Genomic DNA, 24513 nt, shown 5'->3' with positions numbered 1-24513 from the left:
AAAGTTTTCAGTATAGCTCTGATTTTGACAAAGCTTTAAATTTAAGGTTGCAATCCTATACATACTTATCTGAAACTAAGTTCCACTGAACTCATTTACTATGTTCAGATGTAATGATAAACCATGCTTAATGCTATGGGAATAAGCTGCAGTGAGCCTTGAGCTTTCACATTTATCCTTTCATGTAGGGGGAAGGAGTACTTTGGAAGCAATTTCAAATTCCCTTAATCTTGGCTTGCCATTCCATCAAAACCCAGAATCATGGTTTATCATCAGCTATGGTCAGTTTCCAAACAAGTCATATTATGACTTCTGAAGCTGCAGCCTGTTTCATCATTGTTACTGTAAATCACAGTCCCAAGCTTCGGTGAAATTGCAAGCTGTTTTCGGGGGAAATGGAACCAAAGTCATCTTCCTGTAGTATATGAGAGGGGAGGAAAGAACAGCCAAACCCAAGCCATAGCTCATTCACAGAGTGCTAAGCCATGGTTTAGTCTTACATCTGAGTAGACACATATAGGATTTCACTATTAGGTACTACTAATAAGAACAGATAGATTTCAGGCACATAAATGGAGGGATGCTTCAGGTGCTGCCATATCAGTGGATTCAGGTGCTGCTATTTTTTTGGGGGGGTGTCTATATAGGTTTATAGCATTATTATTGCTCTTGGAATATTCCTTTCTAAGTTACCAAAAATAAATAGATTGTGTCATACTATGACAGATGTTATTAATCTCATGTGACATGAAAATTATTCTTTTATCAGAAACTGGATATTGACTGTTCAAAGTTTGATGATTCCACTGGAAAATTACTGTACTTCATGTTCTGCTATTGAGCATTACTTAACGTCCATTGGTAATTGGAGTAGCATCTTATTAGATAAAACTTTTGATGTATTGCTAAAAAAGAAAAAGTCATTGCCATATTTGTATATTAGTTGCTTGCTAAAAAGATTGGGCAAGGTGCCTCAAACCACACTCACAGGCATTTGAAAGACAAAACTTTCTCAATAAGCATGATTAGTAATATGGACAATTTCAGCCTTCTTAATATTTAGTCCCGAATGTGTTTGTATCAAGCATGTTCTTCAACTGACCTTAACCTCCAGGAAGTCTTTTGATGAGCTGCTGCCATGAGTAGGGAGCTGCAAAGCTCTCTTGCTTCAAAGTTTGTAGCTAGAGAGCTGTGGCTTAATCTTATTCATTCATTCATCATTTTATTTGTATGCCTCCTTTTCATAGCTAGAAACATGCTCAAGGCGGCTTACAACAGGAACAAATTTACGTAATTACAAACAGCATAACAAAAGTAGCAATAGAAAAAAACATCCAAAATTACACAACCAAAATGAACAGTTTTCACATGAAACATAATAAGATCTAAAAATAAAGTTACAAAAAATTAATATCAGCAACAGCAACAAACCTGCACCAGCCCAGCTCCCTAAACAACACCCCAGCCCAAGAGTCTGTTCAGCAGCCTCGCCACAGTCAGGGCCCTGCCCTCCCAGCTCAGTTGGGAAAAGGCCTTCAGGATCTTCCAGGACTCACAGCCAAGATGGTCTGCTTTTGGATGGCCACTGGACTTCTGTTAGAAACTATCTCTGTTGAGACAGCCCATCTTCTTGTTGTCACAAATAGCTTTCACACTTTTGTATATGAATAAGAATGTCATTTAGGCAAAGCAAACAAAAGGAATAAGTAAATATTTAGGTCCTTGGAATGAAATTATGGCTCTGTTAGAGCATATTTTGGAATGTCCAATAACTTCCTTCTGTTGGAATGTATGTTCTAAATCATCTGGCGCTGGTAGTTTTCCAAATGTTTCTTGCTGAGGAATGCAGTACGCTTACACCAGACACCTAAGAATAGATTTCCTTTTATGTAGGCAAAGATATCAACAAACACTAGGAAGTGACTTCTACTTCACTTCTATTTCAGTCATATGCACAAATCCAAGTGTCACAGTTGGTAATATAAAAAGTGAAAACACGAATGGAAATACCCCTCCTAGGTTGAGTTTGCTAGGACTCTAAGCCTAAACCAGGGCTTTCACTCCGTTAAAGATATCTTAGCTGATTAATCATTTGAATTTTATGGAATGAATTAATCAGTGCAATTCCTGTATTCATATTTCCCAGTAGCAACTCAGAAATATGAACATAAAAATATGCACATAAGGATTGGAATGCATATTTCCCCCCTCTCAGAATCACACACATAGACGCTTCTCCTAACCACCTGACAACATAGCCATACACACAGAACAGGAAAGACACACATATAGAAACGTAAACAAAAAAGAATAACCAGCTCTCTTTTTCAAACCCACACAAATACAACACAACACATAAAGGGAAAAGTGAGGAGAACTCACCACTGGCACCATCTGAGGCTAATCCACTGCTGCCACTCTTACCACAAGGCAGCAGCCATTCATTGCTTGCTGAACAGAAATCCTCCCTTCTGCCACCTGCCTCTGCACTGCCAGTCATCCTGCTTCTGCAGCCAAGAATGCTCTGTCTTCTGCCATCAAGAGTTCCATTGGCATTCTACCATAAGGAAGCATGCTTAGGCTCAGACTCCCTGACTTGCCTTTCTAAGGCTCCATCTGCACTGTACATTGAAAGCAGTATCATTCAACTTTAAACAGTTGCAGAATCATGGGAACTGTAGTTTCTTAAGAGTGCTAAGAATTGTTAGTTTCTTATAGAGCTACAATTCCCAGAGTGCTAATCCCTATTTGCAGGGAACTCTGGGAATTGTAGCTCTGTGAGGGAAATAGGGGTTTCCTAACAATTCTCAGCACCCTTAACAAACTACAATTAATTTGTTGTAGTTAGTTTAATTGTTGTTGTTGTAATTAGTTTAATCAACTCAACACTGAAGGTCCTATCTTGAACAAATGTCATAGGGAGTCTGTCCTTCTGAGTAAATGACCTTACATTGCTGCCTGCCACTATTTATTTATTTATCCTGACATTTATGTTCAGCTTGACAACTTGATAACAAGATCTTGAAGTGCATCAGAAAATCTTTATAATATAATCAAATCAAACATGAATGCAACACAAACTAATATATAAAGGGGGAATAAGAATTGCATCCATAACAGTTGGAGCAGAGGTGGACAGAAAGGTGACAAATATGCATTGTTGCCCATACCAGTGCTCTCTATCTGCCGTCAGCTCTTATGCATTCTGGCTCACCCATTCACTTTAGAGGAGGCACAGCTCCATACATTTATCTCTGTTCACACCAAAGCTCTGTCTCCAGTTAAATTAATGGAACTGTACTTTCAGCTCTGTGTGTCCATTGGAACCCTCACCAAGCCTGGATTGCTAGTCTGGGGCGTACATCATTATAAGAATAGTATACCCATCTGAGGAGCAGAAAAGCTCTTTTGTAATTGAGTTGTATTTCAAAGCCAAGAGAAATTGTATGCCCATATATGTTTTGTCTGGCAACTGGAGATTATTTATTTATTTATTTATTAGATGCATTTTTGTCTTTGTTATCCAGTGACTAATTTATTCTGGTAATTTACTAAGGAAATTGTTCAGTTTATATCAAAATGAAGCTTAGGAAAGGAAAAGGTAGCAATATATATATTAGTACTGGTAGGCCTCCACTTACTGTTGAAAATAGAATTGGTATTCAAACTGGTATCCTACAGTTGTAATGAGCAGACTGGTAGAGTAAATTCACTGATGAGGAAAAAACCTTAGCTTTGGCATACTATGTTTATCACACTGTTTACCTTAAGCAATCAAAGTTATTGAGTGCTAGCTTAATAAGACTCAGAAAAAATAGTCTGAACTTTGCAAGATTAAAATTCACTGAAGACCTCCACCAAGTCAGATCCATGACTATCAAGAATCAAGACTATCACATCTTAATGGTCAACACTATTTAGGCTGGAATCTTTTACCCATTCACTGGGAGTAAGTTATCATTGAACATAATGGGACTTATTTTTGAGTAGATATGTATAGGATTGCACTGTAAGTTTGTTATTTTACATTTCCATTTTGAGACTGGAGCAGGGAAATAAATATATACTTTTCAGAGGAGCAACATGTGCAGCACAAACTACGACTATAACCAAAGCTGCAGCAATATTATTTAGCAGCAATAAAATTAATTTTGTAGTATTGGATAAATAGTAGAGGGTGACAAGAAATGTATTTTCCTAAGAATAAAGTGGGTAGGAGAGGGTCAGTTGTCAAATTTATATATGCCATAAATGCTTCTCAAAAGCAGTTAGAAAACATCAACAATCTAATAGGAAAACTAAATGATTTTGTGAAGGGAAATTGATTATAGGAAGAGGCTAGAATGCATTTAGAAACCGAATGATAGATAAGAATAGGCAAGGCCTGGGAAATGTGGCTGAGGCAATTTGAAAGATGGATGAAGGCAAAATAGGTTGTGGACATACGTAATAAATTCCCATTTATTTTTCTCCTATTAATTGTGATCTAATCAATTTACTCTTAAACTGATTTACATTTATCTCATACCTTCTGCATTAATGAGAGATTGACTAAAATATTTTATCAAAATCTATATGAATATTGGAAATTCAACTTGATTAATGTATATTAGTTACAGCTTTTGTGGGCATGCCCCATGACTCTAACCTTTAGATATGCTGCAACCGTGTTGTTGGCACTATTAATGAAAATTTGAGAGGATAGAGAATTTGTCATAAGTATATTAGCAGCAGCTAACATAATTTTGGCAAGATGCTGGAAGGTAAGTACAACACTCATCAGAAATAATGAATGAATAAATTAGTGAATGTACTAGAAATGAAACCATTATTAAGTATTATACTAGAAATTAGTGTAGAAGTATACACAATTCTAATAGAAGTGGAGTCAATAAAGATATACAATTGCCAAGTTTTCTCTGAACTATGTATAATGTGAAAAATATTATTTGTGCTTTTGTTACATTATTTTATTTAACAGAATTTATATAACACACAAACTGAAGTCCTCCAAGCAGTTTACAAAAGACAATGTTATCAACATTTTGCTGTCAGTGTCTATTGTGTCCTTTTCTTTATCTTTTTAAAAGTAACAAATTTGTGACAATTTTGTATTTGGAGAATAGACACATAAATGACAGGTTTCCCCCCTGGGACTGTGAAGCTATAGTTCTTGGCACTGGACTCAGGTTTGAATCCTGTCGATAGTAGGCATGTGCTCCTTTTGTTTGCAGTAAAACTCTGTAATGCAGCAGAATGTAACTTTCCTGTATTTGCATGGAACTATTACAGAGAGATCGGGGTTTTATTAAGTGTTAGGATAGAATATATATGAGGACAGATTTGAGTCTCTCTGTATATGTGGAGATGGTGCTTTATTACTATTTTGATCATTTTGAGAGAGAAACAGAGGGAATTCGTCTCCAAGGTAACTGTGGAGCAAAATTCTCTGCAAATCAAGAGGCTTTGTTGCCCAGCATTATGAAAAACAGCAAAGACGATCAGTGAAAATTAGAAATCCTACATATTGGCATAAGCACTATTTAAATAGGGACGCGGGTGGTGCTGTGGATTAAATCACAGAGCCTAGGACTTGTTGATCAGAAGGTCGGCGGTTGCTCAATCCCTGCTCCTGCCAATCTAGCAGTTCGAAAGCACGTAGATAAATAGGTACCACTCTAGGAGGGAGGTAAACGGCGTTTCCATTCGCTGCTCTGGTTTGCCAGAAGCAGCTTAGTCATGCTGGCCACATGACCCGGAAGCTGTATGCTGGCTCCCTCGGCCAGTAAAGTGAGATGAGCGTCGTAACCCCAGAGTCAGCCACGACTGGACCTAATGGTCAGGGGTCCCTTTACCTTGACCTTTACTATTTAAATATTAAATATGAAAACCATGCTTTTGTAAAAAAATAAATAAATCTACATGTCACGCTAAACCATAGCTCAGTATAATGTGCACCTTTGATTGTTGAACTAAGCATGAAACTATAGTTTAGCTGCAGTTTGTTGATTTGAACAAAACAACAAACTGTAGTTAAAAGCAGAAGCAAAGGCACCTGAGCTTCTCCTTCCAACCTGATGGGAGAGGGAGGAGTTACAGCCCTAATTCTCACTATACCTATGGTTCAGGCAAATCCTGAAGGAAAGCAGCCTGGTTCAGAAAAAAATTGGGATTTTCCAAGTCAATGTAGGATCTTTTTGAAGTGCCCCAAACTGAAGTGGGATCTCTGCAGTGATAGGAGTGCTTTGAAGCTTTACATGTTTCTGCTTTTTTAAAAAAAAACTTCCTGCAAAAATGGAAGCATTTCTCCCCCAGCTTGCCCGATAAGTAAAATGCCAAGTACAGAAGAGGGCAGGGGGAGTCCTTTTGTGACAGACATATCTGGTTTCTAATCAGAGGAAAATAACATCACAATGCCTTGGGGAAGATGTGTTGATGTAACGTATATCTTGTTTGCATGCCCAGGAGCATGATTCCTGCAGCCAGGGAAGGGACTAACCATAGGAATAAGACAAAGGACAAAGGTATCAGGTTGAAATAGGCCACAACTTTTATTGATTATAGGTATAAGTAGGTTTTGGCCGAGGCATTGGGTATGTATCCAATATCAAGCAGCCTGACTGCTGGTTGATAAGTAGGATGGGCTGACCCTGACCGCAGGGTTGCTTCTTGACATGCACCTTATAAATAATGGTTGGGAAACAGCTTCAGACTTGTGTTTTGCTCACTTGGCAACCAAAGTCACAGAAACTAAGTATAAAGCTGATTTTAAAGGAGTGGATGTGTGGACACAGAGGCAGATGGGCTTGAAGTTCATTTTCCAAGTAGGCACCATTTGCAGAACCAGCAAAAACACAGAACAGATATAACTTCCTAGCAACTGTACCCATCCATCTTCTATTTTGCAGGTTATGTTACTGGTGGTGGAGAAGGGATGGGAATGATTTTAGCAAGTGCCACAGCCACGACTGTGTCTGGTTAAATCAACTGTAGTTGTTCCTTCACTCCAAATTTAAGGTTAGACTGCTATAGAGTGCTCAACTATAGAGGTTTTGCTTGATGGTTGTACCCAAACTTCAGTTGTTGCAAAGGCGGCAACTTTCTTTCCAGTGTTGATATTTTTCCAAAGCATATTTTATCTAAGCTCCATTATCTTCAGTGGTTTCTGCATATCTTCCGGATTCTGAATATATGAAGTACTGGTATGGACTATAAAATCCTACAGATCTCTTTGAGTTGGAACCCCAGTATGCCAAATAGGGTGCTTTTTTAATGGGAGTTAATTCCTTGATTAATCGCAGAAAGGTAGAGCTATCCATCGGCATTTTCATATAAGCACAAAATACTAGAAACAGAATGCAGTGAAACGTTTTTGCTCATGGGTGAGTGCAGAGAATTGAAATTTAAATGCAACAGATTTTTTAAGGGAGTCAATTAACCTGGAATTCAAAACATAAAAAGAAAGACAACCTCAAACGGTTTTTCATTCATCATAGCTCCCTAATCCCTACACCTATCCTAAAACTTTATGGATTACTTACCTAAGAGAAAAGTCTCTGACCTATTTGTCTGAAATTTGTCATTATCCCCTCAGAAGGGGCAACAATGCCTTCAAATTTAACCCTCTTCTATGAAGAGGTAAACTAGCTTTTGGGGTCTCATTTAAAACAAACCCCATATTGCAAACGTGTATTGCATAGAAACCCTTGCACATATTTGTGAAGTTTGGAAGGCCTCTACGTGTACAAATTCATCCAGTTCATCCCAGTTAAAAACATTGTGGCCTTTTGTTCACTTCCCCAACTAAATCACTGGGAAGACATATGAAACACTGAAGTTCAAAGCAAGCACCTACTTCACATCTGAGGCCAAGGGATCTAAAGTAACCTAAGTCAAATTGGCTCACTTTCTGAAGCACCAAAGCAGGGTCCAATCCAAATGTCTTTGTTGCATGTCCCTAATTTTTACCCCATGGCAGCTTTATAAAAAAATTTTTACCCAAACCAATGAGAATCTGCAATCTGAATCCCTGGGCACTAGAGTCCCTCCCTGTATTTGAGGGAAAGCCTTCAGAAATGCATATTGTGATCCTAGGATAGAGGGCAGTATAGGAAATGAAATGAAATATGTCCAGAAGGTTATCAACCCTACTAGAGCTGAGCGTCTGCACCTGCCAAGTCAAATTGAAATTCCATAGGCTGGGCTGGATGAATCCCAAGCTGGAATTAAGATTGCCGGAAGAAATATCAACAACCTCAGATATGCAGATGACACAACCTTGATGGCAGAAAGTGAGGAGGAATTAAAGAACCTTTTAATGAGGGTGAAAGAGGAGAGCGCAAAATATGGTCTGAGGCTCAACATCAAAAAAACGAAGATCATGGCCACTGGTCCCATCACCTCCTGGCAAATAGAAAGGGAAGAAATGGAGGCAGTGAGAGATTTTACTTTCTTGGGCTCCATGATCACTGCAGATGGTGACAGCAGCCACGAAATTAAAAGACGCCTGCTTCTTGGGAGAAGGGCAATGACAGGCCTAGACAGCATCTTGAGAAGTAGAGACGTCACCTTGCCAACAAAGGTCCGTATAGTTAAAGCCATGGTTTTCCCAGTAGTGATGTATGGAAGTGAGAGCTGGACCATAAAGAAGGCTGATCGCCGAAGAATTGATGCTTTTGAATTATGGTGCTGGAGAAGACTCTTGAGAGTCCCATGGACTGCAAGAAGATCAAACGCATCCATTCTTAATGAAATCAGCCCTGAGTGCTCACTGGAAGGACAGATCGTGAAGCTGAGGCTCCAGTACTTTGGCCACCTCATGAGAAGAGAAGACTCCCTGGAGAAGACATTGATGCTGGGAAAGATGGAGGGCACAAGGAGAAGGGGGCGACAGAGGACAAGATGGTTGGATAGTGTTTTCGAGGTTACCAGCATGAGTTTGACCAAACTGCGGGAGGTAGTGGAGGACAGAGGTGCCTGGCGTGCTCTGGTCCATGGGGTCATGAAGAGTCGGACACGACTAAACGACTAAACAACAACAACAAAGGACAAGTAGACCGATTATACCTTTTCACCCGAAGAAACATTTTGGTGACAAATAATCCTCAATATGGGATGTGGATGGCGCTGTGGGTTAAACCACAGAGCCTAGGGCTTACTGATCAGAAGGTCGGCAGTTCGAATCCCCATGATGGGGTGAGCTCCCGTTGCTTGGTCCCTACTCCTGCCAACCTAGCAGTTCAGAAGCACATCAAAGTGCAAGTAGGTAAATAGGTACCACTCCAGCGGGAAGGTAAACGGCGTTTCCGTGTGCTGCTCTGGTTTGCCAGAAGCGGCTTAGTCATGCTGGCCACATGACCCAGAAGCTGTACGCCGGCTCCCTTGGCCAATAAAGCGAGATGAGCACCGCAACCCCAGAGTCGTCCGCGACTGGACCTAACAGTCAGAGGTCCCTTTACCTTTACCTTTTTGACCCTCAATATGCATGACCAGCAAGGATATACAAAAGGAAATTAAACCTCCAGACAGTCTAGTGAAGGCTGGTTAGTTTGCAGGCTTTGCTGATGCCTAATTATGCAGTCCATAGTACATAAAATTAAAATATCCTATGCAAAGTGTCTGTTGCAGTAGCTGTGTGAGGGGAAGAATATGAATCCAGAAGCCAATGCCTAATCATACAGTGCTCTCACTTGAGTAATTCCTTTTCTACTTATTTTTTTTTTGAAGTGAGAGAGAAATTGTTCAGATGGGGTCTTCACTTGATAAGATTTTGACATTCAGTGTCCAGCTCATTCATTATTTCTCTTCGCAAAGATTCTTACACCATTGATCTTTTCATTGACTGTTTCACTCGTAGAGGTGCAATATTGACACCTTACCGTTGTTGCTTGGTTGCCACCTCTAATAGCTCTCAGCTCTTTTAACACCAGCTATTCTAACACTGTTATTTGCTTTAGATCGCCTCTCATATTGGGTACCAATAAATAGCATTAGGGAAAACAATTGTTCTTTGTGGTGTGCAGTAAAAACCCTATTGTTATCTTAGCTTTCTAAAGACACTGCCAAAGATCCTATTGGTTCCAGTCCTTTGGAAAAATTAAAGCAAACTCCAACTTCCAAAAAAGTGCACTACAACTGCTTTGCTGATATTTAAATGATAGTGATACCAGTGGCTTGATAGCTAACAAAGCAATCCTAATGTGCTACTGTGGCCCTGTGGAATGGCAGAGCTACTGCTGCATCTGTGGCCCAGCCACTCATGGCAGTTGAAGTGTGGGGCAGACAGATTGGGCTGGAACAGCACTCTGCCCTGGATCAGGCCCTTCATGGACAGCTGACATCAGCTATAAGAGTGGCTTGTGAGCCAGCAGACCCCAGGCCAGCTCAGCCCTTCCCTTAGAATGGGCCATTTCAGGACCTTCTTCTGGACTCTGCCAATGGGAATTTCAGTGCTTGGTGGGCAAATAAGGGTGGTCTGCACCGGTGGAGTGATGTAAGTGTCCCTTCAGTGCTAGTGACCTGGTCAGCCAGCTGATAGAGGTGGAGGAATCCCTTTACTCAAATCTAAGCTCACCATAGTCTGACATAAGGAAGGTTTGGATTGTAGCCTTCAGTAGCTTGGAAGCTCAGGACTGAAAGCTTTTTATTGCATTATGTTCTATTTAGAGATATAATGGTTAGAATAATATAATCAAATAAATTACATTTATTCATTCATTATTCATTTACTTCCTGTCCTATTACCCTAAGGCCTCAAGGCAACTAACAACACTTAGCTTGTATGCATTGGTCCGTGTCCCTTAGAGGACTCACAGTATATGTAGGTCATATCATCAACAAGGCAATAAAAAGAGAAGGAAATAGCGAGGGAGGAGAATTTTTAAATCATTGAACTCACCACCACAAAAAACCTTTACATAAAGGAAGAATTTTTAATTTCCCTGAATATAGGGGAGGAAGGCAGTAGAAGGACTAATTCTCAAGTAATTTAGGAACAGGTGTGTGGATGGTGTCTGTACTTGCGTCACTGTGCTAGCTTTCTCACATATGACTGTTGATTATATGTGGTCACTGTGGTGAGAGAAGGATCAGTCTAGCTGGCCTAGAGGGAAGTACATAGATGTTTGCCCCAGTCCCCAGGAGATATGCATGAAGAAGTAGACTTCTGCATGCATAGCATTTGCTGGGTGAATAGCCACTTATGTAAATCAGATGTGCAAATCACATCTGTTGCCAGTTTGTACTGTGTTGCTTTTGGAGTGATGTGTATCTCAATGCACATTCTCATCCATGTTAGATCTGGGCTAGTATAGTCACTTTGTTTTCTTTTTTCATGGTTTTTTTTTCTGATGTGCTTACTTGGGATGCATCTGCCTTGAAATTTTTTTTTGGGGGGGGGACTATGCTAAAATTGTAATTATGATTGTAAACAGACATTGTAAATCTTTTATAAATTGGAAAATTCAATAATGGTAGCCTTTACCATTGAGTTAATATTTGTATCCTGCTTTACCAACAACAAATGTAGAGCTCAAAATGGCTCACCTTCCTCTCCCCCCACCTTGTTTTGTGAGTTTGGGCCTCTTCCTTTACTCCAGCTGGCTGTTTAACTACAGTGTTATAAACCACTTAGAGGTTTAATTACAATCAAGCTGTATATACATTCTGTTAAATGAATAAAAACACAGCCGGAATAGCTAGAACTTTTCCCAGCCTAGGTGCCACATTCGTCCTCTGGGAGCCTCATGCCAGCAGTGGGGGCATATACCCCACATGCACAGATATGAAATGAAATTAAATATGTGCAGAACACATACACAGGCCACACATATGTACACATACACAGACTCACATCACTTCTCTGATTATCTGTGCAGAGGACAGGGTTTGTGGCTCCCTCCTTGCTCATCAGACGATTGGTGTGATGATCATGATCAGGTGATTGATCTGATTAGGGAGGGAGCCCCCCCACACACATCAGGGTACTCTACCCAGCTCTGCACCCTGATGGGGTTGAAAACCACCCTCTTCTCACATCAGATGACTGATCTGAAGGGGGAGAGAGCAATTCTATCTATGACTCCTTTCAAACCGGTTTTGTTCTACCTAACAAAAAAGCAATTTCCACGTGTTCAGAAGCATATTGCTCTTGGGTCCCCATTGCTGGGCTCCTGCAGCTATTGCTAGTCATGGGTGCAGGGAACTAAACCCTTTTATTAATGTGGATCATTTGGGCAGCTGCTACTTCCAGGTTCTCTGCTTGCAATAATGTCCAGCCGCTGGTGATGATCACCAAACAGCTCAGAAAGAAAACTCATCACACATCAGGGTGGAAGGCAGAGTGGCTTCAGCCCCCCCCCCCCCAATCTTACCCCAAGATAGCTGTAAGCCCTTCAGATGCTGCAGCCACCATCAGGCTTCCCTTGGTGCTGCTGTATACAGTTGTGTTCTCTCTCCCCCCACTTCATTACTTCTAATACCACTAACAATTTCAGTAGGTTGTCAGGCATCCAGACTCAGCCCATCGGTTGTCAGTCAGCACTCCTGAACTGTATGCCATTTCTGTAAGACTCTAGCCACTCCCTTTATGATATTTGCCTCTCACTGACTTGCAGTTCTATCTAATCTTTGGTGCTAAATGCTGAATTAAGTCTCATATGCAAAGTGTGTGTAGGCAGCTTTCCACAGCCGTCTCAAGGGCTGACTTGTGCTATGATGCTCTTGAGCTATTTAATCGGTTTAGTGCAATCTATCAAACAATATTTTCAACAAGAGTTAACAGATTTCATGTAGCATTTCACCCTCCATAAAGTCTAGCTTACCTATTTCTCTTTCACTACCCTCATCAAGTCTATTAAGTTGTTCATAATTAAAATATCCCTCAGTGTCTTATACCAGAAAGAAATGAGCCCATCTTTTTGCTGTGAACAATTGTGGCACAAATTACCCAGAGGCCCTTGCATTATGGGGAATAAAAACTGGCCAGATGGTCCCTGAGTTGTTCCAGCTGTTCTTGAAATTTTCATAGGAATTGCTGATATGCCCAAGGGAAAATGTAATGAAAGGCAAGATTTAACTTTATATAAAGAACAGTAGATTACAAAAATGGAATCTTTCCTTAACATCAAAAAAAAGTTTTGAAGGATCTATGTTATTCTTAAGGGTTTTAATGCAACGATCTCCTTTACACATAACTTAGTGTCCTTCAAGATTTTTCACCATTGTTGTACTTAGCTATTGACACTGGATATAATTTTCTTTTTTTAAAAAAGACCACATATAGAGAGGCACTGCAGAGTTTTATAAAAATAAACTCTTGAGTTTCAGAAACACCATGGTCTGTTGAGCCATCCTGCCTCAGGCACTACTCAAGCTACAAAGGCCTAAAGCAAGAGCAGCTAGAAAATGAACCAAGCTTTGGAGAAATAAGTCATGGCATATTTGCTCATATGTGACAGAATGCAGGGCTTGTTAAACAAACCATGGTTTTTAGAAAAGGATTTGCATTATGCAACCAGTGTAAAGTGAAAGTGGGTGTGGCCTTCTGGGCAGCATGCTGAGCTGAGGCCACTCCCACCCTACTGATGGAGACTCAGAGGCTCTGGCCCTGGTTACATAATAAAGTCTTGGAGAGACTTTGCTTTCCAAAGTGGGTTGGACAAGTATTAATGTCATCTATTTCTAAAAAATATATTTTTTAAAAAATCTGTTGAGGCAGTAAGGTGAATTAAACGGTGATGACTCCTGCTACACCAGCTGTTCTTGATAATTGCCTACTCTGAGGAGGAAAAAATATTTTCCCCATTTCTCCTCTTGCAATTGATGACCAAAGATACCAACTGTGAGCAGCCTCCAAGCATCCATGAAGCAAATGAGAAAGTAGATATCTGAGCCTTCTATGTGCAGGTAGCAGCACTACAATGGTAGCGAGAGTTTTTTGCCCTTGCAGAAGAGAGTAAAGTAGTCAGGTCAAAACAAACAACCTGGAAAGCAGAGCATTTAGGACTAATTTGTGTGTTACATGGATCTTTGAAATGTTGGTGTGGGAGAAGAATCGTATTTCATTTGAGACCAACCTGCTTAAGAAAGATCATGGCCTTTCTGATGGCTATGTAGCCTAAAATCAGATGGGGCCTATGCAGTTTCACAGCCGAGGGGGACCTATCCATGGCATTCATAATTGTTGTTGTTTTTTGTATGCTTCTGAACTGCTCTGGGACTAAGAAAAGGGCAGTTTACCTGGTGTCAAAATCAAATCTCAATGAAAATGTCTCCAGACTATGCGAAAGAAATTGCTGACCACAGGTGAAATTTTAACAGAGCTGAGAGACTAGTCAATAAAACTAGTCTTTGCCCCTATCAGACGGAGGACAGATATCATGAGACAAATGTGCAGATATCATGGGACAAATATGTCCTTCAGGAACTCTGGCGAGGCTGTCTACTTCCTTGACTCTGTTGAAGGACCTGAACCTGATGAAGAATGAAAATAACATTACAAGTTTGTTTATTACTGCACCTGTCTTTTAGCTCCTCTACTGCATGGACAAGTTGCAAAACCTCTCTGGTGTCTTCTTCACAGAAAAAAAATATATGTTCCTCATCCGACCCATCTCATTGGAAGTGAGACCCTCTGCTGTCAGAACAGGCAGAAAGGGAGAAACTTGGTGTGGTTCCCCCTGGAGTCTTGTTAGGCAGTCTCTCTGATTTATTTTGGGTATTCTGTGAAGTCCTAGGCTTGTTAGTGTGCTTCAGCTTCCATCTGAGGGTCTTTCTCCCTGTTGTTTCTATACTTTCCAGTACCTTAAAGTTCTGTTTTCCTATACATCTATATATATGTTTCTCTAGGTCCTTGAGCTTTGAAAGTAATGAGGCTGCTGTAAATGGAATATTTTATAATGCACAGATATAAGACAAATCTTGGAGCCTGTGTGTGGTCATACAGTCAACCTATGGTGTTTGTGACTAAACTCAAGCAATAAATTCCTTTCATTGTCCCTTTAGAACAATAGCTGTTTGGTCCTGTTGTACTTTTTAAAAGAAAAAGAAAAAAGAAACCCTTAATTTATATTTATTGGAGAGCAACCCAATCAAACCTGGTGTACCTTACTTCTGAATAGACCTGCACAAGACTGGGAGTTTAGCCATGTGAAAAAAGTGAAACAGGACATTTTTTATTCTCTGTTACTTACTCCAGAACATCACTGGTTGTGGCTTCACTCACCACCAGCATGCAGGGCTCAATAGGTTACCCCCCAAAAATGTGGATCTTGAAAGGGAAAAGGAGGGCCAAACCCTGAATTTAGTGTTCTTTGTGAAAAAATAATAATTTAAACCAAGGGGAAAATTGCATGCTGCCTCTAGACATCGTGCCTCCCCACCTCTGAAATGTATTCCCAGCTGTTTGTTCAACGTGTCCTGAAGATTACTACTTCCCATTGCAGGGAAATGAGTGCTAATAAAAAGTAATGATGATACCATTGACTTAGCCACTTACCACGCCCATCCATGTTCACATAAAACTATGCAAAATATATGAACAACTATAGCATACCATTAACAAATTCTAGACCTGCGTGTTGATGAAGGAATTGGGAAACCACCAAAAAATGTTGCTCACACAACTGAATGGCTAACTGATCTAGCCTTAGGAGATCAGCAGCAGTATATTATATGGAAGTTGTTTTAATTTGGTTGTGTACTTTTTGATACTTTTTATTGTTTACTTTTGTTCTGCTTGTGATTATGTGTTTTTTCATGTCTTGAGCTGCCTTAAGCATGGTTTTAACTGTGGAAAGGCAGCATACATATAAAATTATGTATGTATGTATTAGGGTGCTCTAGCAACTTTGCAACTATGTTCATCAACTGCAAACATCAGGTTTTTTTCAGAATTTGTGTATTTGCCATCATATAATTTCATATCCAATGACAAATAATGAAAAATCAAGATTGAAATGCAGCATTTAAACTTGTCACAAAGAGCAGACCCCTCAGAACTCTCCAGTTCATTCCTGAACCTGGTATAACAGTATTTTATTAGGAGCCGAACTTATGCCAGGATCTTCAAATGGAACATCTTGTAGAACTAAGAATAAAACTGGGCCATTGCCATTTGCTTGAATGGTAATTAGTAGAGAGGTTCGACAATTTTGGCATCTGTTGTATGTAGGTGGAGAGAGAAAGCAAGTTCTGCTTTAAATGTGCAGTCATGAAACAGTATACCTTGAGCTCAAATGCCATCTAAAAATAAAGAACAAAACTACTTTTAATAGAAAGCAGGAAGTGCTTCTTCAAGTACAATTGTCATTAAATATGTAATAGTTGCTACCACAACTGCATATCTATATACAAAGTGCCTTGTAACTGGAATATGAAATAATGGCTGATGGTCAGATTTCATTACAGGTAGTAAGTGCTGGCTTCAAAACATTACTAATATATATTTAGGAGGCAAAATAATTTTTTAAATGTCAAATTCAGAACATATATCGGGAATGCTATCTGTGAGGAAAATGTTATCACTGAGAGTATTGTACTTTTCACCAGGGTTTGGTCTAAAACAGGTCTTCCCAACCTGTTGACCTCCAGATGTTTTGGAGTCCAGGTCCCCAATATTCACAGGAAGCATGGGCAGTAGTCATGAATGATGGGAGTTTTGGAAGGCGCATCTGGAGGGAAATTACAGGCCAATATAGATTAATGTCTGTCCCCTGAAAACTGGTAAAAAACATTGTCAAAGATAATATAACCAAGCATATAGAAGAACAAGCCTTACTGAAACAGAGCCAGCATGACTTCCGCAGGGGCAAGCCCAGTCTCATGAACTATTAGAGTTCTTTTAGAGTGTCAACAAGCATACAGCTAGAGGTGATCCAGTTGACATAGTAGACTCTTACTTTCAAAAAACTTTGGACTAAGTACCTCACCAAAAACTCTTCAGTAAGTTTTGCAATCGAAGAAGGGAAGAGGTTCTATTGTGGCTCAGGAATGGGTTGCAGGAAGCAAATAATGGAGACAAGTGAAATTTCAAGTCCCCCCAAGGATCTGCATTGAGACCTGTGATTTTTTAACCAGATTGTTAATAAATGATCTGGAGTTAGGAGTGAACAGTGAGGCGGCCACGTTTGCTAATGATATTAAATTGCTCAGGGTTGTTCAAACAAAAAGAGATTGCCAAAAGCTCCGAAAGGAGCTCTCCAACCTGACTGAACGGGTGGTAAAATGGCAAATGCAATTCGGTGTATATAAATGTAAAGGGATGCATGTTGGGGCAAAAAAACCCCTTAATTTTACATATATGCTCATAGGATCTGAACTGACAGTGATGGACCAGGAAGAAGACATTGGGATCATAGCAGATAGCTCAGTGACTATGTCAAACCAGCATTCAGCAGCTGTGAAAAAAGCCAGTTTTCCATGCTAGGCTGTAACTGTAATTGGAATACTGTATACAGTTCTCGTCACTTCACCTCAAAAGAGATGTTGTAGTGTTGGGAGAAGTTCAGGTAGGGGTGACCAAAATGATCAAGGGGATGGCATGACTTCCCTGTGGAGAAAGGTTGCAGCATTTGGGACTTCTTAGTTCAGAGAAAAGGAGAGTAAGAGGTAAAATGAGAGAAGTTTATGCATGGCATGGAGAAAGTGGATAGAGAAAAGTTTTTCTTCCTCTCTGATAACACTAGAACTCATAGACATCAATTGAGCTGAATGTTGGAAGATTCAGGACAGATAAAGGAAAGTAAGCGCTGCCTCCACACTTTGAGGCAGCAATGCTTCTGAATGCCAGTTGCTGCAAACCACGGGAGAGGAGAGTGCTCTTGTGCTTAAATCCTGCTTGTAGGGTTTCCCACAGGCCAGTGGTTGGCCACTGTGAGAACAGGATGTTGGACTGAAACGGGCCATTGGCCTGATCCAGCAGGCTCCTCTTATGTGTCCACCCTACGATTCTGTTGTTTCAGGCTATAGATAAAAACATGAAATGTCATCTTACTAGTGAACAAACTATTAAGAATGTCACAAAAAAACTTTGGGTTACATCAGCAGAACAAAGGAGCCTTCAAATATTTAACTCCTCCTAGTAATGGGTGGCGCTGTGGGTTAAAGCCTCAGCGCCTAGGACTTGCCGATCAAAAGGTCGGCAGTTCGAATCCCCACGGCGGGGTGCGCTCCCGTCGTTCGGTCCCAGCGCCTGCCAACCTAGCAGTTCGAAAGCACCTTCTGGTGCAAGTAGATAAATAGGGACTGCTTACCAGCGGGAAGGTAAACGGCGTTCCGTGTGCTGCGCTGGCTCGCCAGATGCAGCTTGTCACGCTGGCCACGTGACCCGGAAGTGTCTGCGGACAGCGCTGGCTCCCGGCCTATAGAGTGAGATGAGCGCACAACCCTAGAGTCTGGCAAGACTGGCCCGTACGGGCAGGGGTACCTTTATCTTTACCTAGTAACTTGTATGCAAAGATATTTATCCAAGTTAATTAACACTTTTCTACTAACTCTGTTAAAAGTTTACTATGAAACAAAGTGTCCACCTTGCTAAATTAAGAAGAAAAGCCATACCACTTTGGTGTGATTTTTTAAAAAAAATTAGTGCTCATTTATTGGCTTAACTTCACATTACTGATTTCTGAGAAGATCAGATAGATACATATATGCACACCTAGATGTGTCATTTTTGTACCATATATTTGTTTTTACTTTTTGTATGATAGGTGCATTAAATGCTATCTCATTAATAATTCTTTATCTAGAATCTCACCTTCGGTTCAGCAGTTTCCTCAGACTTACTGTACTTCCTTGCTTGTTGTATATTGGCAGTGCAGGTAGTTTTGACTATATCAGGGTTTGGTATAGAAAAAAATATATATTTCAGCTCATAAATTTTAATACTTCTATAATAATTTCACACATTGAGTCCCTTGACAGCTGCTTGCATACTTCTCATTCCCTCCTAGAACAGATGATATATTGCTGATCATCTGATTGGGGCTATCCTGATCTGGGCTCCAATGCCTTTGCTATGTTTATAGGCTGCTCTGCAAGAAAATATCAGGGCACCTGACACAGATGAATGAAAACAAATTAAAATTCAATGACAATAAGCACATACTAATAAAAATGTACCAAGCATAAAAGACCGAAGTAGCAAAGGCAAACAAAGCAAAACCCCACATCCAAACTAAACGAAGTTAAAAGACTTGTGGGGGGAGAGGAGAAGTCTTTACCTTGGACCACAATGACAAGCAAGCCTCTCTAGGTAAGGTGTTCTCTAGGCAGGGTGCCACTACTGTAAAGGCCCTTCAGTGACCAACTATCTGCATCTCACCCAGAAATGTACACACATTTGGTTCTTTAGCTAACCAAAATTACGTATGACAACTCCTGGCTTGGGGCAACTATACTATAGAATATTCTTAAAATGGGATACGATATCTTCATTGTATTAGACAAACATCAATTCTGTTTTCAGTTATAAAGTCCGACTTAGGCCTGGTTTGTTCATAGAACAAAATGATGTGAGAATGAGAAAAGAAATAATTCAAGTGGTAGAGTGGACCCTATTAGTCGAGGTCATGTTTTTAATCCCCCCCCCCCAACTTCCCTGATGTGCTAGATGGGTTTTTGTTTTGTTCTTATTTGCATGAAAATTATTTATTATTTCTACCTGTGGGCCCATCCAAATGGTTTTAGGGTGGGTTGCATAATATCACAATTAAAACAAGTATATGCTATATTAAAATCATAAAGTAAAACGACAAAGCTAACCGAATGGAGCACATCCACTCAAGCCTGAGCAAAGAGCTGTGCCTTAACCAATTGTCAAAAAAAGTATACAGTGATGGCGCAAGATGCCCCTGGGAGGAAATCATTCCACATCCTGGGGCCAATGCAGATAAGTCCCTCTCACGTGTTGCCTCCCCTCTAACCACAGGAGGCAGGGGCAGTGCTAACAGAGCCTTGCTGATTTTAACACCTGAGCAGATTGATTTGGGAGGAGCCCAAGTTGTTCAGGGATATATAGATGTATGTACGTATGTATGTGTATATATGTATATATATGCTTATGTGTTAACAACTTAAAATGGGCTTGGTAATGGGTCTGTGTGTGGGAGCAGCTATAGTGGCACAGCCCACCCAACTACCTCTGGATTCCATCACCTTATTCTGTTGCATATATAAATCATTTCCTAAAGTTTGGAGCAGCTTATGTTTTTCATTTTCCCAGCAAACCTAAGAATGTAGTCATCCAAGAGATTAGCATGCCCTAACACCGCAGTTAGAATTTAATGTAATGTCTCCTCATAAACAGTGCTATTCAGTGGAGTCATTTCAGACATTTAAGCTGTGAGTCATCCTAAGCTCTGTTCATGCAACCAAATGATAGAGTGAAAGCATGCATGGGGGAGCAGGAGTAACTCTTCTTTGCAGAGCCTTTGCGCATACAACTTGCACATGGACAGCTCTTTCCGAATCATGCAGAGACAGCCTACTGTATACAAACTGCATCCCTGAAAATTTGATGCAGAAGTCTCAGTGAATGGGTAGAAGCCTGTTACTATGTTCCTCCTCTATTCTGCATACACACTTTACCCTGTTTTGTTACATGAATAGTGTCATAGAGTAAACTAAGTGACCAAGGGATGAATACGGCTGTGATAAACAGCCATCACACATAATGACTTCCTCAAAAGAATCCTATGAGCTCTGCTACAAAGTAGGGATTAAAACTTGAGCCTGCTATATCAAATTGCAACATATCCCACCCCATGGCCAGCAATTGCAACTTAAATATAGTTGCTTTATTTAACTCTATTTTCTATTTTCTACCCATTGGGCTGTATTCAGCTACCGCATCCCAACAGTACTGGAGAGCCAGTATGGTGTAGTGGTTAAGAGCGGTAGTCTCATAATCTGGTGAACCGGGTTCTCGTCTCCGCTCCTCCACATGCAGCTGCTGGGTGGACCTTGGGCCAGTCACACTTCTCTGAAGTCTCTCAGCCCCACTCACTTCACAGAGTGCTTGTTGTGGGGGAGGAAGGGAAAGGAGAATGTTAGCCGCTTTGAGACTCCTTCAGGTAGTGATAAAGCGGGATATCAAATCTAAACTCTTCTTCTTCTACAAGGAATTCCACTTGACAGCTGAACTTTCCCTCTTCTTCTCACCTCCGCACACACACTGCACCTTCTCTAATTCTGCTCCAAAGAGTTATAGAAACCCCTAAAACTGGTTTAGGGAGTGTGGGGGGTCAAGGAGAGGGGGAGAGGGTGTTCCATTGCGCAAGCAGAATTCCTTGAGCCAATATAGCAAGATACTTAATGTGACTTTGAATTCCACCCTTAATTTTTAGCACTTGGCATAAAGAATAGGTGGCTGAAGAAACCCAAGAAACAGAGGGTATAACAAGCTGCTTGTGTGCATTTGTGTTTGAGAGACCCAGTGTCTTATACCCTTAAATACAAATGGCAGTCACAGATTGTATTCACATGTAATGCTTAATCCAGACAGTGGCTTACCATGAAGATGCAGGTTCCCAGGGAGGAAATGACAGCTGGTTTGTTCCTCCTCCCTGCTCCTTTTAGTTCAGTTACCGTATTTTTCGCTCTATAACACGCACCCGACCATAACACGCACGTAGTTTTTAGAGGAGGAAAATCCGTAGGCATGCCACCCGTAGGAATTCCCTCCATAACACGCAGAGACATTTCCCCTTACTTTCTAGGAGGAAAAAAGTGAGTGTTATGGTGCAAAAAATACGGTATATGGTACAGCCAAGGTTTGGGTAGCATGTTGTCTGAACCCTGGATTATAGATATGTTTTGTTCTCCTTCATCACAATCTGCAACCAAGGTAGATTCTTCAGCCAAATTCTTTATGCGGCAAAAAATTATGAAGCTCTATTTGAGGAGCAAAAGAACTTGCAGTGACCCTTGAGATGTCGAGCTGTTTGCTGTTGGGCAGGGTTGTTTCGTTGGCAGCTGACAGTTTGGATGTAGCCCCAAAAGCAATTTGAACTGGCCCCTGGTGTCCCTACCAAATTAAATCAAGCTTTGGTTGAGGTTGCTTCACCTGTAAGGAAAATGAAAAAAAGGCTTGCAACTGAAAGAAATGTCACACTTTCATGTTATACTTTTGGAATTCGTCATACTCTACCTATGCCTGGGCGCATGCAGAGGTGAATTTAGGGGAGCGCAAACGGTTCGTCTGCACCGGGCACCGAGCCAAGAGGGCAGCACGGGGTACCGCAACAGTGACTTAGAACAGAGCACAAGAGTGCCAAATTTTGCCATCGCACAGGGTGCTGCTGAAATTTGAAAGTCCAAAGTCCACCATTGACACATGGTCCTTGATTATTACACCTGACTGTAAAAAGAAGTTGGCAGTGTTTTTTATGGACCATGTAAGGAGATCAGTTTGTGGGCAAAATAGATTCCCAGCTGCCTGTATACTCTTTTGAGAATATGGCACTTCCTTAGAATATTGAAGTTGTGTGGCCTAAGACACTGAATTACTGAGTCCCGATTATGCATTTAGCATGGACATAGAAGCAGTGTATAAAACTTGAAGCTGTGCTACACAGATGCTGTGGTGCACAAAGTTTTAAAAATATATATAAACAAAAGAATTGTCACAGCTACATTTATTTTTTTAAAATGGAAGTATTGATGAAACAGTATATAATAACCTAAAAACACCATAGGCCCTTTATCATGTACTGACATTTTGTTTGCATTTAGGGGGTTAAATGTATAAATGCATTGGAACTGTTTTTTTTCATTGTAGTGCATATCTCACACATTTCAGGTTTTGCAGGGTTTCTGCACAAGGACTAAAACTGTTTATGGTAAAAAATAATAAGTAGTAGCTCTATGGATCATTTAGCTGTTATTATATCATTCAACTTGTTTTAGTTTGAAATGCATTTTTTATTTTATTGAAGCCATTCTGAGCGCTTTGAAAAGCACTCCTGGAATGTTTAAAGTAAACAAAATGTAATAAATTTCTGTGTGAGGTTCTGCAATTGCGGTAATTGCTGAATAAATAGAATCCTCCCTATTCTGCAAGAGCTTTGTGAAACTGGCAGCAACAGTACTGGTACAGAGAAGTTGTAAGCAGTTGTTTGACTGTGGCTACATAGACTAAATTTGTACACTCATCTGTATACTCATTTTTACAGTATCGACCAGGGCGGGACCCTCAACGAGGCTCTGACAATGTTTCTAACAAGTCTTCAGACAGCGATGTAAGCGACGTGTCGGCTGTATCGAGGACCAGTAGCGCTTCCCGCTTCAGCAGCACTAGCTATATGTCTGTACAGTCAGAAAGACCAAGAGGGAACAAGAAAATTAGGTAAGAAAATATAAAGTTGACCACTTCCAACAAAGCTTTCCAAACTGTGTGTTGCGACACATTAGAGTGTTGACTGCAGTGTGTAGGTGTGTCGCACGAACACTCCCTTCACTCCTCCTGGGGCTGGAAAGGGGTTAGTTTAGCCTCCAGTTTGCTAGTAAGACTGAATTGCTGTGTCGGGAAATGATGCATGTCTAAAAGTGTGTCGCGAACATGAAAAGTTTGGAAAGCTCTGACTTACAAGGTTGTATTTTTGAACAGCAGATCAACTTTCCACCGATTCCACTTGGTTCAAGTAACACAGTTCCCAAAAGATTTTTTAAAATCTTCTGCTAGTTTTCTGCGACAGTGGAGTGTTTTCCTGGATTGAAAATGAACCTATTATTGACAATTCAAGCCAGTATTTAAAGTTAGTTATTGTACCTTACAGATATTAGAAATTCATTTATACATCTTAGTAGCCGCATTCGATAAGTCTACGTCATGGAGCTATAGAAACAACCTACTGTAGATCTAGTACATTAATGACCTTACTGTGGGATGTGGTGAGGAAAACATGAAATGTTTGCATGTTCATGGCATGCCTACAGCATAATGTGATATATAGCCTCCTCTGTCAAAAAAGGAAGATTACACAAACATGCACAGCTGATCACAAGTGTTCACATTCCTCCAAACCAACTAAGGAGCTATGAACCGTAGGTCTGTAGTTTAGACATTGGCCCATGGGTGGCCAACTCCACAATTAAAGAGACTATTGGAATTGCCATAAAAGGCTTGTGTGCTTTAAAATGTATTTTTAAAAAAGTAACAGTGAAAAGGAAGTAAGTTGTGATTGAGGGGTTTCAAAAAAATTTCAGGATTTTGTTCAGGATTGCGCAGAACAGCCAAGACAGAGGCCATTTTTAATCCTCCCTTTCATGACTAGAGTAGCCTTAGCATTTCATAACCCTTCAAATCTCTTTGCATCTTTTGATTAATCACACCCATTTATATGATTCTCCCCTGCCCTTAAATATGTGTTATATATACCCCTGTATATATAACACATCTTTAACCATTCTGCAAAGGATTGACTGATGATAACGACTGACTGTATGATCAATTCATACAGTTATCCAAATTGCCAAGGCAGTTTCCCATTAGTTGTAATCAGAAATTTGAACTAT

At 40.4% G+C, this 24513-nt stretch overlaps 1 protein-coding gene across 8 annotated transcripts in view; it reads left to right on the top strand.

Annotated features, from left to right (window-relative positions):
• RIMS2 (regulating synaptic membrane exocytosis 2) overlaps positions 1–24513 on the top strand; it is a 345902-nt gene that overhangs the window by 271037 nt on the left and 50352 nt on the right. For 6 of the 8 annotated variants that reach the window (XM_053395466.1, XM_053395467.1, XM_053395473.1 and 3 more), the window contains one exon: positions 23172–23344. The exons of the other annotated variants lie outside the window; for them this stretch is intronic. In XM_053395466.1, coding sequence (XP_053251441.1) covers positions 23172–23344 — 173 coding nt within the window. The remainder of the gene's footprint in view (positions 1–23171; positions 23345–24513) is intronic. 8 annotated transcript variants of the gene reach the window in all.

The sequence above is a fragment of the Podarcis raffonei genome, chromosome 7, assembly GCF_027172205.1.
Source record: "Podarcis raffonei isolate rPodRaf1 chromosome 7, rPodRaf1.pri, whole genome shotgun sequence".
Taxonomy (NCBI): domain Eukaryota; kingdom Metazoa; phylum Chordata; class Lepidosauria; order Squamata; family Lacertidae; genus Podarcis; species Podarcis raffonei.
This window is presented reverse-complemented; position numbering and strand designations above follow the sequence as displayed.